The sequence below is a fragment of the Musca domestica genome, unplaced genomic scaffold, assembly GCF_030504385.1.
Source record: "Musca domestica strain aabys unplaced genomic scaffold, Musca_domestica.polishedcontigs.V.1.1 121, whole genome shotgun sequence".
NCBI lineage: Eukaryota > Metazoa > Arthropoda > Insecta > Diptera > Muscidae > Musca > Musca domestica.
Genome location: NW_026712156.1, coordinates 1268657 through 1285381, shown reverse-complemented (window position 1 = coordinate 1285381; position 16725 = coordinate 1268657). Strand labels below are relative to the sequence as shown.

Genomic DNA, 16725 nt, shown 5'->3' with positions numbered 1-16725 from the left:
TATTGGGAATTTATGTAAAGTAGGTCATACCAATTCTCACGCAGTTTATGGTCCTTAAAAATATTCTTAAAAAAATCCACGCCTTGTATGGTCCTTAAAAAAATATTCCTAAAAAATCCACGCCTTGGTGGATGGTCGTTGAAAAAATATTCTTAAAAAAATCCACGCCTTGGATGGTCGTTGAAAAAATATTCTTAAAAAAATCCACGCCTTGGATGGTCGTTGAAAAAATATTCTTAAAAAAATCCACGCCTTGGATGGTCTTTGAAAAAATATTCTTTAAAAAATCCACGCCTTGGATGGTCGTTGAAAAAATATTCTTTAAAAAAACCACGCCTTGAATAATCCTTGAAAAAATATTCTTTAAAAACTCCACGCCTTGAATAATCCTTGAAAAAATATTCTTTAAAAAATCTACGCCTTGAATGGTCCTTGAAAAAATATTCTATAAAAAATCCACGCCTTGAATAATCCTTGAAAAAATATTCTTTAAAAAATCTACGCCTTGGTGGATGGTCCTTGAAAAAGTATTCTTTAAAAAATGCACGCTTGTTGTGGTCCTTGAAAAAATATTCTTTAAGAAATCCACGCCTAGGATGGTCCTTAAAAAAATATTCTTTAAGAAATCCACGCCTAGGATGGTCCTTAAAAAAAGTATTCTTTAAAAAATGCACGCCTAGGATGGTCCTTAAAAAAAGTATTCTTTAAAAAATCCACGCCTAGGATGGTCCTTAAAAAAAGTATTCTTTAAAAAATCCACGCCTAGGATGGTCCTTGAAAAAATATTCCTTAAAAATCCACGCCTTTTATGGCCCTTCAAAAGATATTCCTTAAAAATCCACGCCTTTTATGGCCCTTGAAAAAATATTGTTTAAAAATCCACGCCTTTTATGGCCCCTGAAAAAATATTGTTTAAAAATCCACGCCTTTTATGGCCCTTGAAAAAATATTCTTTAAAAAATCCACGCCTTGGTGGATGGCCCTTGAAAAAATATTCTTTAAAAAATCCACGACTTATATGGCCTTGAAAAAATATTCTTAAAAAATCCATGCCTCGTTTTGTCCTTGAAAAAATATTTCTTAAAAAATCCACTCCATGCATGGTCCTTGAAAAAATATTTCTTAAAAAATCCACTCCATGTATGGTCCTTGAAAAAATATTCTTTAAAAAATCCACGCCTCGTGTGGTCGCTGAAAAAATATTCTTTAACAAATTTATGCCTCGTTTTGTCCTTGAAAAAATATTTCTTTAAAAATCCACTCCATGCATGGTCCTTGAAAAAATATTTCTTAAAAAATCCACTCCATGAATGGTCCTTGAAAAAATATTCTTTAAAAAATCCACGCCTCGTATGGTCGCTGAAAAAATATTTCTTAAAAAATCCACTCCATGAATGGTCCTTGAAAAAATATTTCTTAAAAAATCCACTCCATGAATGGTCCTTGAAAAAATATTCTTTAAAAAATCCACGCCTCGTATGGTCGCTGAAAAAATATTTCTTAAAAAATCCACTCCATGAATGGTCCTTGAAAAAATATTTCTTAAAAAATCCACTCCATGAATGGTCCTTGAAAAAATATTCTTTAAAAAATCCACGCCTCGTATGGTCGCTGAAAAAATATTTCTTAAAAAATCCACTCCATGAATGGTCCTTGAAAAAATATTTCTTAAAAAATCCACTCCATGAATGGTCCTTGAAAAAATATTCTTTAAAAAATCCACGCCTCGTATGGTCGCTGAAAAAATATTCTTTGAAAAATCCACGCCTCGTATTGTCCTTGAAAAAATATTCCTTAAAATATTCCTTGTCCTTGAAAAAATATTCCACTCCATTTATGGTCCTTGGAAAAATATTCTTTAAAAAATCCGCTCCATGTATGGTCCTTGGAAAAATATTCTGTAAAAAATAGACGCCTCGTATTGTCCTTGAAAAAATATTCTTTAAAAATCCACGCCTTATATGGCCCTTGAAAAAATATTCCTTAAAAAATATATGCCTTGTAGAGTCCTTGAAAACTATTCTTTAAAAATACACGCCTTCTTTGTTTCTTGAAAAAATATTTTTTTAAATAATCCAACAAAATTTTCCGGTCTGATATTCTTTAAAAATTTTTTTTCAGTTTTTGTTTATTGTTTCTTCATAAATTTGTTGAAAAACATTATACAACATTCAAATCGAAAATCACCCCATCTAAAAAGAATTGCGACTTCCTTTTGCCATTAAAACTAAATGCATTAAAAAATGCAATTTTAAAATTCCACATAAACCACGAAAGCACAGCAACAACATAACAATAAAACTCGACAATTATGTGTTCGGCTAATAAAAATTTACAATCCATTGAAAACTCTTAAACAAAATGAAACTAGTGCGATCTGTATATAAAATCATAAAAAAACCTATTACAACAACCAAAAACTATTTTTGTAATCTAAACAACAACCACATAGACAAACAAATGATTAAAATATTTATTACTAGTATAAGTAACCAACTCAGCGAGATAGCAAGCGAGCTAGTGAGTGAGTACATCACAGGCTTAAGTAAAACAAACAAGACGTACGGACGGGTGTACAAACATACACCAAATTGTGGTGCTGTATTTTATGGTACACCACTTGAATATCAACGATGACAAGAAGTACTCGATTCGAAAAAGCCATAGCTTATGTGGGTTGCAGGTTGCTGTGGAGCTGGAAGTGGCGGCAAGTGAACGTGGCAGACTGTGTGGCGGCTTGCTGCAACAGGGAGAGGAGGCCATTGTGATTACAACAGGGGAAATTGTGTGTACAGTGTTTAGAGACGTGGATTTTTTAAAGAATATTTTTCAAGGACTATACAAGGCGTAGATTTTTTAAATAATATTTTTTCAAGGATCATTCAAGGATTGAATTTAAAAATAAAATATTTTTTAAAGGACCATCCAAGGCGTGTATTTTTTAAAAATTATTTTTTAAGGTTCATCTAAGGCGTGAATTTCTAAAAATTATTTTTTCAGGGTCATCCAAGGCGTGGTCTTTTTTAAATTTATTTTTTCGAGGTTCATCCAAGGCGTGGTCTTTTTTAAATTTATTTTTTGAGGTTCATCCAAGGCGTGGACTTTTTTATATTTATTTTTTTTGAGGTTCATCCAAGTCGTGGACTTTTTTAAATTTATTTTTTGAGGATCAAAAAATATGGATTTTTTTTAAATTATTTTGTTAAGGACCAAATAAACTCGGATTTTTTAAAGTTATTTTTTTAAGGATCAAATAAACGTGGATTTTTTTTAAAACTATTTTTTCAAAAATCAAATAAACGATCAAATAATCAAATAAACATGGATTTTTTTTTAATTATTTTTTTAAGGATCAAATAAACTTGGATTTTTTAAAATTATTTTTTCAAGGATTAAATAAACATTTATTTTTTAAATTATTTTTTTGAGGATCAAATAAACTTGGATTTTTTAAAATTATTTTTTCAAGGATCAAATAAACGTGGATTTTTTTAAAATTTTTTAAAATTATTTTTTAAGGATTTTTTAAATTATTTTTTGATCAAATAAACGTGGATTTTTTAAATTATTTTTTAAGAATCAAATAAACGTGGATTTTTTTAAAAATATTTTTTCAAGGATCAAATAAACGTGGATTTTTTTTAAAATTAGTTTTTCAAGTATAAAATAAACGTGGATTATTTTAAATTTTTTTCAGGAACCATCCTTGCGTAGATCTTTTGAAAATCATTTTCAGGGACCAAAAAATGGATTTTTCTAATTTTTTTTTGAAGGATCAAATAAACGTGGATTATTTTAATTTTTTTTTTCAGGGACCATCCTTGCGTAGATCTTTTGAAAATCATTTTCAGGGACCAAAAAATGGATTTTTCTAATTTTTTTCGAAGGATTAAATAAACGTGGATTTTTTTTTTTAAATTATCTTTTATGCACCAAAAAAAGTGGATTTTTTAAATTATTGTTTCAAGGATCAAATAAACGTCGATTTTTTCAAATTATTTTTTCAGGAACCATACATGCGTAGATTTTTCGAAAATTATTTTCAGAGACCAAAAAACGTGAATTTTTTAAATTATTTTTTTTAAGAATCAAATAAACGTAATTTTTTTTTAAATTATTTTTTTAAGGATCAAATAAACTTGGATTTTTTTAAATTATTTTTTAAGGGATCAAATTAACTTGGATTTTTTTAAATTATTTTTTCAAGGATCAAATAAACGTGGATTTTTTGAAAATTATTTTTCAGGGACCATCCATGCGTGGATTCTTTGAAAATTATCTTCAGTGACCGAAAAACGTGGATTTTTTAAAAATATCTTTTTTCCATGAATAACTTTAAAGAATATTTTTTCAGGGACCAACAAACGTGGATTTTTTAAAGAATATTTTCCAAGGACGATAAAGGGCGTGAATTCTTAAGAATTATATTTTCGGGGACCTTCCAAGGCGTATTTTTTTTAAAAATTATTTTTCAATGACGTGGGTTTTTTTAAAAAATATATTTTTTTCAAGGAGCATTCAAGACGAGGATTTTTTAAAGAATATTTTTTAAACCATTCAAGACATGGATTTTTTTTTAAGAATATTTTTTTAAACCGTTCAAGATGTGGGTTTTTTTAAAGAATATTTTTATAAACCATTCAGGACGTGGATTTTTTAAAGGATATTTTTTAAACTATTCAAGACGTGGATTTTGTAAAGAATTTTTTTTTTAACCATTCAAGACGTGGATTTTGTAAAGAATTTTTTTTTTAACCATTCAAGACGTGGATTTTGTAAAGAATTTTTTTTTAACCATTCAAGACGTTGATTTTTTTTAAGAATATTTTTTTTAAACATTGAAAGAGTTCAATCGGCGTGGATTTTTTAAACAATATTTTTTCAAGGATCATACTAGGCGAGACTTTTTTAAAAAATATTTTTTTCCAGGACCATCCGAGGCGTGGATTTTTTATAGAATATTTTTTCAAGAATCATTTAAGGGCTGAATTTTTTAAAGAATATTTTTTCAAGGACCATCCAAGGCGTGGACTTTTTAAATAATATTTTTTCAACGACTATCCAAGGCGTGGATTTTTTAAATAATATTTTTTCAACGCCCATCCAAGGCGTGGATTTTTTTAAGAATATTTTTTCAATGACCATCCAAGGCGTGGATTTTTTTAAGAATATTTTTTCAAGGACCATCCAAGGCGTGGATTTTTTTAAGAATATTTTTTCAAGGACCATCCAAGGCGTGGATTTTTTTAAGAATATTTTTTCAAGGACCATCCAAGGCGTGGATTTTTTTACGAATATTTTTTCAAGGACCATCCAAGGCGTGGATTTTTTTAAGAATATTTTTTCAATGGCCATCCAAGGCGTGGATTTTTTTACGAATATTTTTTCAGGACCATCCAAGGAGTGGATTTTTTTAAGAATATTTTTTCAAGGACCATCCAAGGCGTGGATTTTTTTAAGAATATTTTTTCAAGGACCATCCAAGGCGTGGATTTTTTTAGGAATATTTTTTCAAGGACCATCCAAGGCGTGGATTTTTTAAGAATATTTTTTCAAGGACCATCCAAGGCGTGGATTTTTTAAAAAATATTTTTTCAAGGACCATCCAAGGCGTGGATTTTTTTAAGAATATTTTTTCAAGGACCATCCAAGGCGTGGATTTTTTTAAGAATATTTTTTCAGGGACAATTTAAGGCGTGGATTTTTTTAAGAATATTTTTTCAAGGACCATCCAAGACGTGGATTTTTTTAAGAATATTTTTTCAAGGACCATCCAAGGCGTGGATTTTTTAAGAATATTTTTTCAAGGACCATCCAAGGCGTGGATTTTTTTAAGAATATTTTTTCAAGGACCATCCAAGGCGTGGATTTTTTTAAGAATATTTTTTCAAGGACCATCCAAGGCGTGGATTTTTTTAAGAATATTTTTTCAAGGACCATCCAAGGCGTGGATTTTTTTAAGAATATTTTTTCAAGGACCATCCAAGGCGTGGATTTTTTTAAGAATAGTTTTTCTAGGACCATCCAAGGCGTGGATTTTTTTAAGAATATTTTTTCAAGGACCATCCAAGGCGTGGATTTTTTTAAGAATATTTTTTCAAGGACCATCCAAGGCGTGGATTTTTTTTAAGAATATTTTTCAAGGACCATCCAAGGCGTGGATTTTTTTAAGAATATTTTTTCAAGGACCATCCAAGGCGTGGATTTTTTAAGAATATTTTTTCAAGGACCATCCAAGGCGTGGATTTTTTTAGGAATATTTTTCAAGGACCATCCAAGGCGTGGATTTTTTTTAAGAATATTTTTTCAAGGACCATCCAAGGCGTGAATTTTTTTTAGAATATTTTTTCAAGGACCATCCAAGGCGTGGATTTTTTTAAGAATATTTTTTCAAGGACCATCCAAGGCGTGGATTTTTTTTAAGAATATTTTTTCAAGGACCATCCAAGGCGTGGATTTTTTTAAGAATATTTTTTCAAGGACCATCCAAGGCGTGGATTTTTTTAAGAATATTTTTTTAAGGACCATCCAAGGCGTGGAGTTTTTTAAGAACATTTTTTCAAGGACCATCCAAGGCGTGGAGTTTTTTAAGAATATTTTTTCAACGACCATCCAAGGCGTGGAGTTTTTTAAGAATATTTTTTCAACGACCATCCAAGGCGTGGAGTTTTTTAAGAATATTTTTTCAACGACCATCCAAGGCGTGGAGTTTTTTAAGAATATTTTTTCAACGACCATCCAAGGCGTGGAGTTTTTTAAGAATATTTTTTCAACGACCATCCAAGGCGTGGAGTTTTTTAAGAATATTTTTTCAACGACCATCCAAGGCGTGGAGTTTTTTAAGAATATTTTTTCAACGACCATCCAAGGCGTGGAGTTTTTTAAGAATATTTTTTCAACGACCATTAAAGGCGTGGATTTTTTATAGAATTGTTTTTAAATGACTTGCTGAAACATAATTTGTTTAGGAAGATTTTTTATGTTGTTTTAAGTTTTTTATACACTGTGCTCCAATATCTTGCCTCACTTTAATAAATAAAATCACCTTTGTTTATCTCAAAAATAAAACTGTGAAAACTGCCAATACATTGTTCTTGAGACACACAACCCAGCATTGGTGGAGGAGGTAGCTGTCTACATACAACAACATAAAAAACTGATTGTTTAGTCAATTGCTTGGTTCGACGGATTGTTGGTTGGCTTGGCTAGCCCGCACATCAACAATTCATGTTTAAACAAACAATTGAATTTGTCAGTTATTCGGGGTAAACACTTGAGGTCGATGAATTGCTTGTCTGCCCGAATGCCTTCACACTTACTTAGCTGTAGTTCCATATCGCTACACCTCCACCTAGCGGAGGTATACTAACAGTGTGGCCACAGCAGTAAACCACATTTATTCCATATTTGGTTCGAAATGATTGTGCGGACATGTGTTTTGGTTCGATCGTTCGAATGGTGAAGGTGTTGATGGCCTGCAGGGATGCATTTTTGTTTTTGTTATTATTGTTGATAATACTGGAGTCTAAATGTCTACGAATTCGATAGATATTTTGAAGTTAATCTCTAAATATTTGTGGTGGCCTGAATTGAAAACAATAACGAGTTGTTAGAATTTTGAGATTTAGATTAATGGTAACTTTCGAACCATTATTGTAGAAACTGGAAAATATATATTTTTTAAATATATTTTCATAGACCATTCAATAGCGTATTTATGACTACAACATTATGAAATGGGGGTATCATAATTTTAATTGGTCCGTAACATATGTAACAACTCGAAGTATCGGTTCTATATCCACGATGTTATATGAGGCGTGAATTTTTTGGCGAACATTTTTTTCAAAGACTATACTAGGCTTGGATTTTTTAAGAATATTTTTTCAAGCAACAACAGAGGCGTAGATTTTTTAAAGAATATTTTTAAAACAACCAATAGAGGCCTGGATTTAAAAAAAATTAAGAAACAACGGGGTCGTGCAGTATTTAAAGAGTATTTTTTCAAAGACCAATAGAGATCGGGATTTTTTGAAGAATATTTTTTCAAGGCCAATATGAGGCGTGGATTTTTTTAAAAAATATTTTTGTCATCCTTGGCGTCGACTTTTTAATAAATATTTTTTCAAGGACTAACAGAAGCGTGGATTTTTTAAAGACTATTTTTTCAAAGACTAAACTTGGATTTTATAGCATTAAACGTGGACTTTTTAAAGAATATTTTTCTCTAGACCGTTAAACTTGAATTCCTTAAAGAATATTTTTTCAAGGACCTTTAGACCGTTTAACGTGTATTTTTTAAAGAATGTTTTTTCAAGGACCTTTAGACCGTTGAACGTGGATTTTTTAAAAAATATTTTTTCAAGGACCTTTAGATCGTTAAAAGTGGATTTTTTAAAGAATATTTTTCAAGGACCTTTAGGCCGTTGAACGTGAATTCCTTAAAGAATAGTTTTTAAAGGAACTTTAGACCGTTAAACGTGGATTTTTTAAAGAATATTTTTTAAAGGAACTTTAGACCGTTAAACGTGTATTTTTTAAAGACAATTTTTTTCAAGGATCTTTTGATCGTTAAACGTGGATTTTTTAAAGAATATTTTTCAAGGACCTTTAGACCGTTGAACGTGGATTTTTTAAAGAATATTTATCAATACCTTTAGACCGTTGAACGTGGATTTTTTAAAGAATATTTTTTAAAGGACTTTAAGGCCGTGAAACGTGTGTTTTTTAAAGAATATTTTTTCAAGGACCTTTGGACCGTTTAACGTGCATTTTTTAAAGAATATTTTTTTAAAGGGCCTTAAGACCGTTAAACTTGGATTTTTTAAAGAATATTTTTTAAAGGACTTTAAGACCGTTAAACGTGTGTTTTTTAAAGAATATTTTTTAAAGGGCTTTAAACCGTTAAACTTGGATTTTTTAAAGAATATGTTACAAGGACAAAAATTTTCAATTTCCAAATTACCATCGTTCTCCACTAAAAAACGAACGTTATTTTTTAAAAAACAACAATAAAGGGATTAAGTCTGACCAGATTGCAGTTTGCAGTTTTGTTTGCTTTTTTTTTTTTTTTTTTTTGAGTAAAAATCAACAAAAATGATTTTCAGTAATTTCGCAAGTAATAGTTACCCTAGGAATTTTTAGACGAAGTTTAAGTATTTTTAAGGAATACATTTTTCACGTTATCCGAAGCTACATTTTTTCTTAAAATATTTAAAGGAAACATTGATTTTTAAAAATATTTTTAATGGGATATCGGTAAGAACATTTTTTAAAATATTTTTGTTCTTGGATATGTGATTTGTCCAAAAATATTTTTTTAAAGAGCTAGATCAAGAAATCTGATTTTTTTTGATGTTATGAACGGGAAGACCTACAAAAGTATTTTTGAGAATACTTTTTCGTGGACTGTTAGTGCTTCCAAACCTTTTAATATTTGGTTTTGTTTAAATAATAAAAAAAATATAATATTTCTAATATTTTTAGATTTATAAAATTTTTGTTATTTTAATTTTTTTTAGAACTCAAGATTTGGATTTTTAAAAAATGTACCTTGACCTCCAAACGCTGGTTTTTATACTCTCAGTCATATGGTTACCATATGGTTATATATCATGTTACATGGCCAATAGTGCCTTCACGAAATAACAGTTTGGGCCATGGGTCTCTTACGACCAAATTCATTTCAGGACATTTAGATTTTTATCTCTCTTAAAATTCGAAATATTTTTTATATGTTATCCTAATCGCTTTAAATTCCACATATCCTAATATTTTAACTATTGAAAGATTTGGTCTGAAGATGGGGTATTTTTAGGTACCACTCCCACAAAGGGATTAACATTTTATATGGGAACTCATGCATATTTCAACATTTACCAACACATTCACCCATCTCATAAATGATTATGAATATTAATATCAGACATAGGTCAGATACAAAATGCACAGGATTGGTTCAATACTTTGGAGCCTCCCCCATAAAGGGTTAACAGGTTGAATAATCATAGGTCAAAGTTGAGTTTATACATTTGTCGGCAAAACCGACTGACGCTATTTAACTTGTTTTTATTCATTCCTGATTTCAGAACTGTTTATTTTAGTATTTTTAGACCCCATAATTTTTTCCCAAATATTCGTTCCCGATGTAAAGGCTAGGATATTTAAAGTTTTTTTTTTAAATTTTGTAAAAATATTTTTTTTATTTTTTTCCAGGCTTCAATTTTTTTTAAATATCCATTTTTAACGGAGTTTTTTTTTAACTGATTATTTAAAGTTTTTTTTTAAATTTTGTAAAAATATTTTTTTTTTTATTTTTTCAAGGCATTAAAAAAGCATTGTAATTGGATTTTTCTTGATTTTATTTTTTAATATGAATTTTTAAATAATATTTGACTTCAAAAAAATATTTTTTTTAGACGACCAAAGGAGAATTTTTATGTTCTTAGCATTTTTGCATTTTTAAAAATCTCATCAAGTGGTGTGGCTGACCACTGGTTATTTGGGTTAACTGATCTCCCTTGGAGTGCATTGATTTCGAAATAAAATAATTTCGACAACAAGAGACGAATTTAGACATGAAATTATATCCAATATTAGAATCTTATTACATACCACCCAAAGTTTTTTTTTATAGTTTGTTTAAATTCAAAACTAAAAAAAAAAAACAAAAAAATATTCCAAATTTTTTCACAGATTAGGCAACAGTGAAAGAGCGAACAAATATGAAATTAATAAATGTTCAAAAGGTATTGTTTATTTTCAGATATGGAAAATAAACAAGATTTTATGGCTTCCAATAAAATGTTGCTGTTGTGCACTGTACACAACAATAACAAAATTCGGGTGGTCTATGCAATGCACTGGACTGGGCTGCCTGCTGGCAATTCACCCAGTTCCAAGAGAGATTACAGCTGATGATAGAAGCGTGATAACGGGTAGGTGGGCTGATGGTGGTTAGGTACCATTTGTCCCAAATTAAAACAGAAGGTGTTTTCACCTGGACCCAGCCACAAAGGGGTCGGCCTCCCTATCATAAAATCAACAACACAAACCAATAACCACAACAAATTTCAAAATTTATGAGTGACAAATTGAAAATGTCATGTCACGACAAGAGGTGTATCACACCAAATGTTTGTAATAAAATATTGACATTTTCAAGTATTTATTTGACAGTTTAATAAGTTTTTTTTTTTTATTTTATTTTCAAAATTGATTTTTTTATTGCTGTTCAAAGATCTGTTTACAAGCGATAGTGTAAAAGTGAAATGTAATAAAAGGGGGGAGAAATTAAAGGCAACACTATCATCTCAGGTGTGTTGACTGATAAGTGAAAGTTTTTGGTGAGGGGAGAGAAAATTAAAAACACAAAATTAATGTTGGTTTAAAACGAAGGTGTTAAAAATAAATATTGAAAACTACACTAGATATCGATCTATGATATCAGTTACAAATTAAATGTTTAATTTGATAAAATTTTGAAATAAAATAGATTTTTTTGTGAAGAAAAAAAAAGACAGAACAAATGAATTAAAAAAATTGAGAAAAAAATTTAAATTTGAAATTTAATGAAAAAATAAAAAAAGAACATGTTTGTAGTCCTAAAATTCCTTGACGAAAAAAAAAATAAATAAAATTATCTTTAGGTATTCTAATATTCTTCGAAGAATTATTATTTAAATATCCAATTTTACAGATCTGAAATTCTTTAAAAAAGCTAAAATCCACCTTCAGAGGCATACTATTTATTGAAAAATATTTTTTAAAAATTTCTTTTATTTTTTTTTTTAAATGTACGTTTGGGCCTTATATGCCTTAAAAATATATTCTTAAAAAATTCACTGTTATGGGTCTGTTATTCCATGTTTAGAGGCCTGGCGTTCGCTTAAAATTATTCTTTAAAATCCATGTTTCACTATCCGGAATTATTTTACAGAATAGTCCGAAAAATCCAGTATTTTTGGAACATATATTCTCAGACAACTTAGAAAGTATCAGTGTGATTGCCAACAGATTTATGCCGTCGGCATATACACATATATGGACTAAACTTTCGAGGTTCTATAAGAATTAGACCGATATTACCATCTTCGCACCACCTAAAATTGAGATGAGAATTGAAATAGTCTATTCATTGGCATTTCTTCGATTTGAGGTAAAATTACTTGAATATTTCCCCCGAACTGGAATATTTCTACCCATATATATAAGTCCCGATTTACGCTGAAGGCGGAATTAATATGTATGTGGATTTCCGCTTTAAATGTTATATTTTTAATAAATCTGTAAAAAAAGAAAAATGGGCCACTCAAGGTCCAATTTTTGAATAACCTCTCATTTTTTTAAGGGTTTAATTTTCACCAGCTCAAGGACATTCAGGCTGAAAAATTGTGTGTGAATTTTGTTATAAAGTTTTCTGGGCAAACATAACTAAGTTTTTTTTTTTTTTTTTAATGGAATATTATACCCTCAGATATATGACTACAGGGGATATATACCATTTCACATGGCCAAAACGTGCCTTGTCGAAATATCGGTTTTAGACCCTACGCGTCTTTGGACCAAATCCGTTTCGGGACATTTGGAATCGATCTAGCGATGCCTGTCCATCCGCCCGTCCGTCCGTCTGTCTGGCTGGTAAATTACTGCACAGAAAGAGAAAGGTTAATCAAAATTTTCTCCAACATCAGTGCTAGGTCATGTGTCAAAATTTGGAATAATTTTAACTCATATAAAATGTGAAATAATATCCCAATTGCATTCAAATTTCGCACATCCCAATATTTCTACCAACAATGATCTGGTTTGAAGACGGAATATATCTGACTTCTCCTTCTGGTATCTACCCAATAATGGGAGAAAATGTTGAATAATTATAACTCTAATAAAATGCAAACCTAGACAACGATTAATTTCAAACATTGTATATCACAATAAATTTAAAAATCAAAAATCTGATTTATCTTCTGATACCTTCCCAAAAAGGGGAAAAGGGCTGGAAAACCACAAGTGGCAATCGTTAGAGCATTCCAGCATTTAAATGTGAATAAATCTTTTGTGTCTCGTATCATCGCTCGTTATCGTGATACTGGTAGCGTAGCCCGATTTCAAGGAAGTGGACGGAAGAAAACAACAACATCAGCAGAAATGGTTCGAAAAGTAAAGAAACGAAACCCGCGTCGCAGTGACCGAAAAATGGCTCGTGAGCTGAACATATCGCAATATTCGATTCGGCAAATATTGAAAAATGAGCTCGGGCTTAAGCCATTGAAATTCCAATTCCAAAAAGTGCAGGAACTTACACCGCAATAGAAAGAAAATAGACTCAAAAGCACTAAAGGGTTGCTTCGCTTGGCCGAAAGTGGTGAACTGCCGAATTTGGTTTTCTCCGTTCTCCGATGAGAAAACATTCGTTCGTTGTCCAGCAGTTAGTAAACAAACAAAATGATCGTGTTTACTTGCCAAACAGGTCAGCTGCAAATGTGCACATTCGGTTGGCCACCAGAACTCAAGCGCTGGCCATGGGGATGGTGTGGGCCGCCATAACAGCCGATGGTCGCTTTGCGCTTGTATTAATCGACCGTAGATTTAGAATAATACCGAATATTATTGGGAAAATATTCTGGAGGGTGTATTATAGCCTTGGGCACGCAAACATTTTGGCCGCAGACCTTGGACAGTCCAATAGGACTCAGCACCATCGCACTTAGCACGCGCCACCAAAGGATGGTTACAAAATGAGGTTCCTCGCTTCATTTCCAGCCCACAATGGCCACCAAAATCTCCAGATACCAATCCGTTGGAGTATTGTGTCTGGAGTATTGTGGAAAGCAAGGTAGACACTAAAAAATACCAAAGTGTCGATCACCTTAAGCAAGCAAGCACTTCACCGGGAATGGGCCAAAATACTTCAGAGCAACATTCGGGCAGCGTGTGACGGTTTCATTGGCCGTTTGAAGGCCATAATTCGTGCCAAATGTGACCAATTCGAACAAATCTAAGCTTATTCTAAAATTTGATGCTATTTCCGACATTTTTTTGCTTTCATTCATGAAATTAAAAAAAAAAATAGTTTACCCTGTATATATACTTTGTGGGGTCAAAAATGTATATTTCGAGGTGTTACAAACGGAATGACGAACTTTATATACCCCTCATACTATGGTGGAGGGTATAAAAATAGATTACATGGAATGTATGGAGATCAGACCTCTAAGAAATTATAAATATTTCTCCATTATTAGGACTTTGGTCCTTTCTGAACGAAGTTTTAGAGTTCAGAAAATCTCCCAGAAAAAAATTTCCTTTTTCAGAACACATTGTGACAGTGCCATATTTCCTTTAAAATCTGACTACTTGAAGAAATTGCAACAAATTGTAAAGAAAAAGGATTTCCTTTAATTTTCTAATTTGGATCGGAAGGTGATAATCCAGGGCATTACAAAATCCATAAGAAAATTCACAAAAACTCCAAGACATCTTTAAATAATAAAAGATTTATTTATCACTACACATTTTAAAACTATCTCAAATATCTCAATATTTCCGTATTGAGATATAAATCATTTCAGTTTTGAGATAAAAAAAACCCAAAACATGAACAAAGCCAACCGATTAATAAATTATTTTGTTTCATTATTGTTCGTTCCCCCCTAAAAGTAATAATTCGATTAACACTCCTTTTGTTTCACCCCCTCCCCTAAATTTTGAACACTTCCCCATTTGCTGAAGAACTGTGTCAAATTTAAAACAAATTAATCATCGATAAATGGACAATGTTCGCTCTTCATATCGGATTGGGGATATAACTCACGAACATAGCTAATATTTGAACTATTTATCTGTCAACTTGCTCTCCTCCACCCCCCCTACAGGCACTCAAGAAAAACATTTGACTGTTATCAAAATCATAAATGTTTTAACGCTTTTCCACCACTTGGCATGCGTTGGTTATCCGATTAAAAAGGGTTTTTGGGCGAATTATCTTTTTGTGTCACCATAAATTACAACAAAATAAACAACCATTTGGGAAATGATGAATTTTCATTGTTTCCAAAAATCAGAGGAGGGGGGGGGGGAAGTAGTGGGGGATAACACTTCATAATTTATGATATATGACATAAATTGGTTTTTTGATAAAAAAATATCCCCTCACCCTTCTTCGTATCATTAAAATGAGTTATGACTTTTAAGTCATCATTGCAATCCGATTTGAAATCCATTCAAGTTAATGTTTGAAAATCATAATTGTATTCCATGACTGTTGATAGTAATAATTAATGAATTGAATTTCCAATACTTACTTGAACATCTTTGATATACATGTTGTTCGTATGAATGACCACAGCACTGAAATTTCGTACGCCAGCGAATTCAAATGTGATTTCGACGGGACGACCCTGTAAGTTGGGGGTATCATTGCGCCAGCCAACCCATTCATAACCTGAAAAAGAAACACATATTTCATTAAAACACATTTTGTAGCTATAATAGTCCTTTAAAAAACGATTTAAAAAATCCGCGTTTGTGCTAGACCTCAGAAAATAATTATTTAAAAAATCCGCGTTTGTGCTAGACCTCAGAAAAAAAATTATTTAAAAAATACACGTTTGTGCTAGACCTCAGAAAAAAATTATGTAAAAAATCCACGTTTGTCCTAGACCTCAGAAAAAATTATTTAAAAAATACACGTTTGTGCTAGACCTCAGAAAAAATTATTTAAAAAATCCACGTTTGTTCTAGACCTCAGAAAATTTTTTTTTAAAAAACCATGTTTTGTCCTAGACCTCAGCAAAAAAAAAAAAAAAAATTGAAAAATCCACGTTTGTCCTAGACATCTGAAAAAAAAAATATTTAAAAAATCCATGTTTTGTCCTAGACCTCAGCAAAAAAAAAAATATTTAAAAAATCCATGTTTTGTCCTAGACCTCAGCAAAAAAAAAATATTTAAAAAATCCACGTTTGTCCTAGACCTCAGCAAAAAAAAAATTTAAAAAATCCACGTTTGTCCTAGACCTTGGAAAAAATTATTTAAAAAATCCACGTTTGTCCTAGACCTTGGAAAAAATTATTTAAAAAATCCACGTTTGTCCTAGACCTTGGAAAAAATTATTTAAAAAATCCACGTTTGTCCTAGACCTTGGAAAAAATTATTTAAAAAATCCACGTTTGTCCTAGACCTTGGAAAAAATTATTTAAAAAATCCACGTTTGTCCTAGACCTAGACCTAGGAAAAAATTATTTAAAAAATCCACGTTTGTCCTAGACCTTGGAAAAAATTATTTAAAAAATCCACGTTTGTCCGAGACCTTGGAAAAAATTATTTAAAAAATCCACGTTTGTCCTAGACCTAGACCTAGGAAAAAATTATTTAAAAAATCCACGTTTGTCCTAGACCTTGGAAAAAATTATTTAAAAAATCTACGTTTGTCCTAGACCTTGGAAAAAATTATTTAAAAAATCCACGTTTGTCCTAGACCTTGGAAAAAATTATTTAAAAATCCACGTTTGTCCTAGACCTTGGAAAAAATTATTTAAAAAATCCACGTTTGTCCTAGACCTTGGAAAAAAATATTTAAAAACTCCACGTTTGTCCTAGACCTTGGAAAAAATTGTTTAAAAAATCCACGTTTGTCCTAGACCTTGGAAAAAAATTATTTAAAAAATCCACGTTTGTCCTAGACCTCAGAAAAAAATTATTTAAAAAATCAGCGTTTGTACTGG

General features: G+C 30.9%; 1 protein-coding gene across 1 annotated transcript in view; it reads right to left on the bottom strand.

The window, feature by feature from the left end:
* LOC101900801 (epithelial discoidin domain-containing receptor 1) overlaps positions 1–16725 on the bottom strand; it is a 228587-nt gene that overhangs the window by 72712 nt on the left and 139150 nt on the right. The window contains exon 5 of the mRNA XM_059118344.1: positions 15306–15445. Within this exon, the coding sequence (XP_058974327.1) occupies positions 15306–15445 (140 nt within the window). The remainder of the gene's footprint in view (positions 1–15305; positions 15446–16725) is intronic.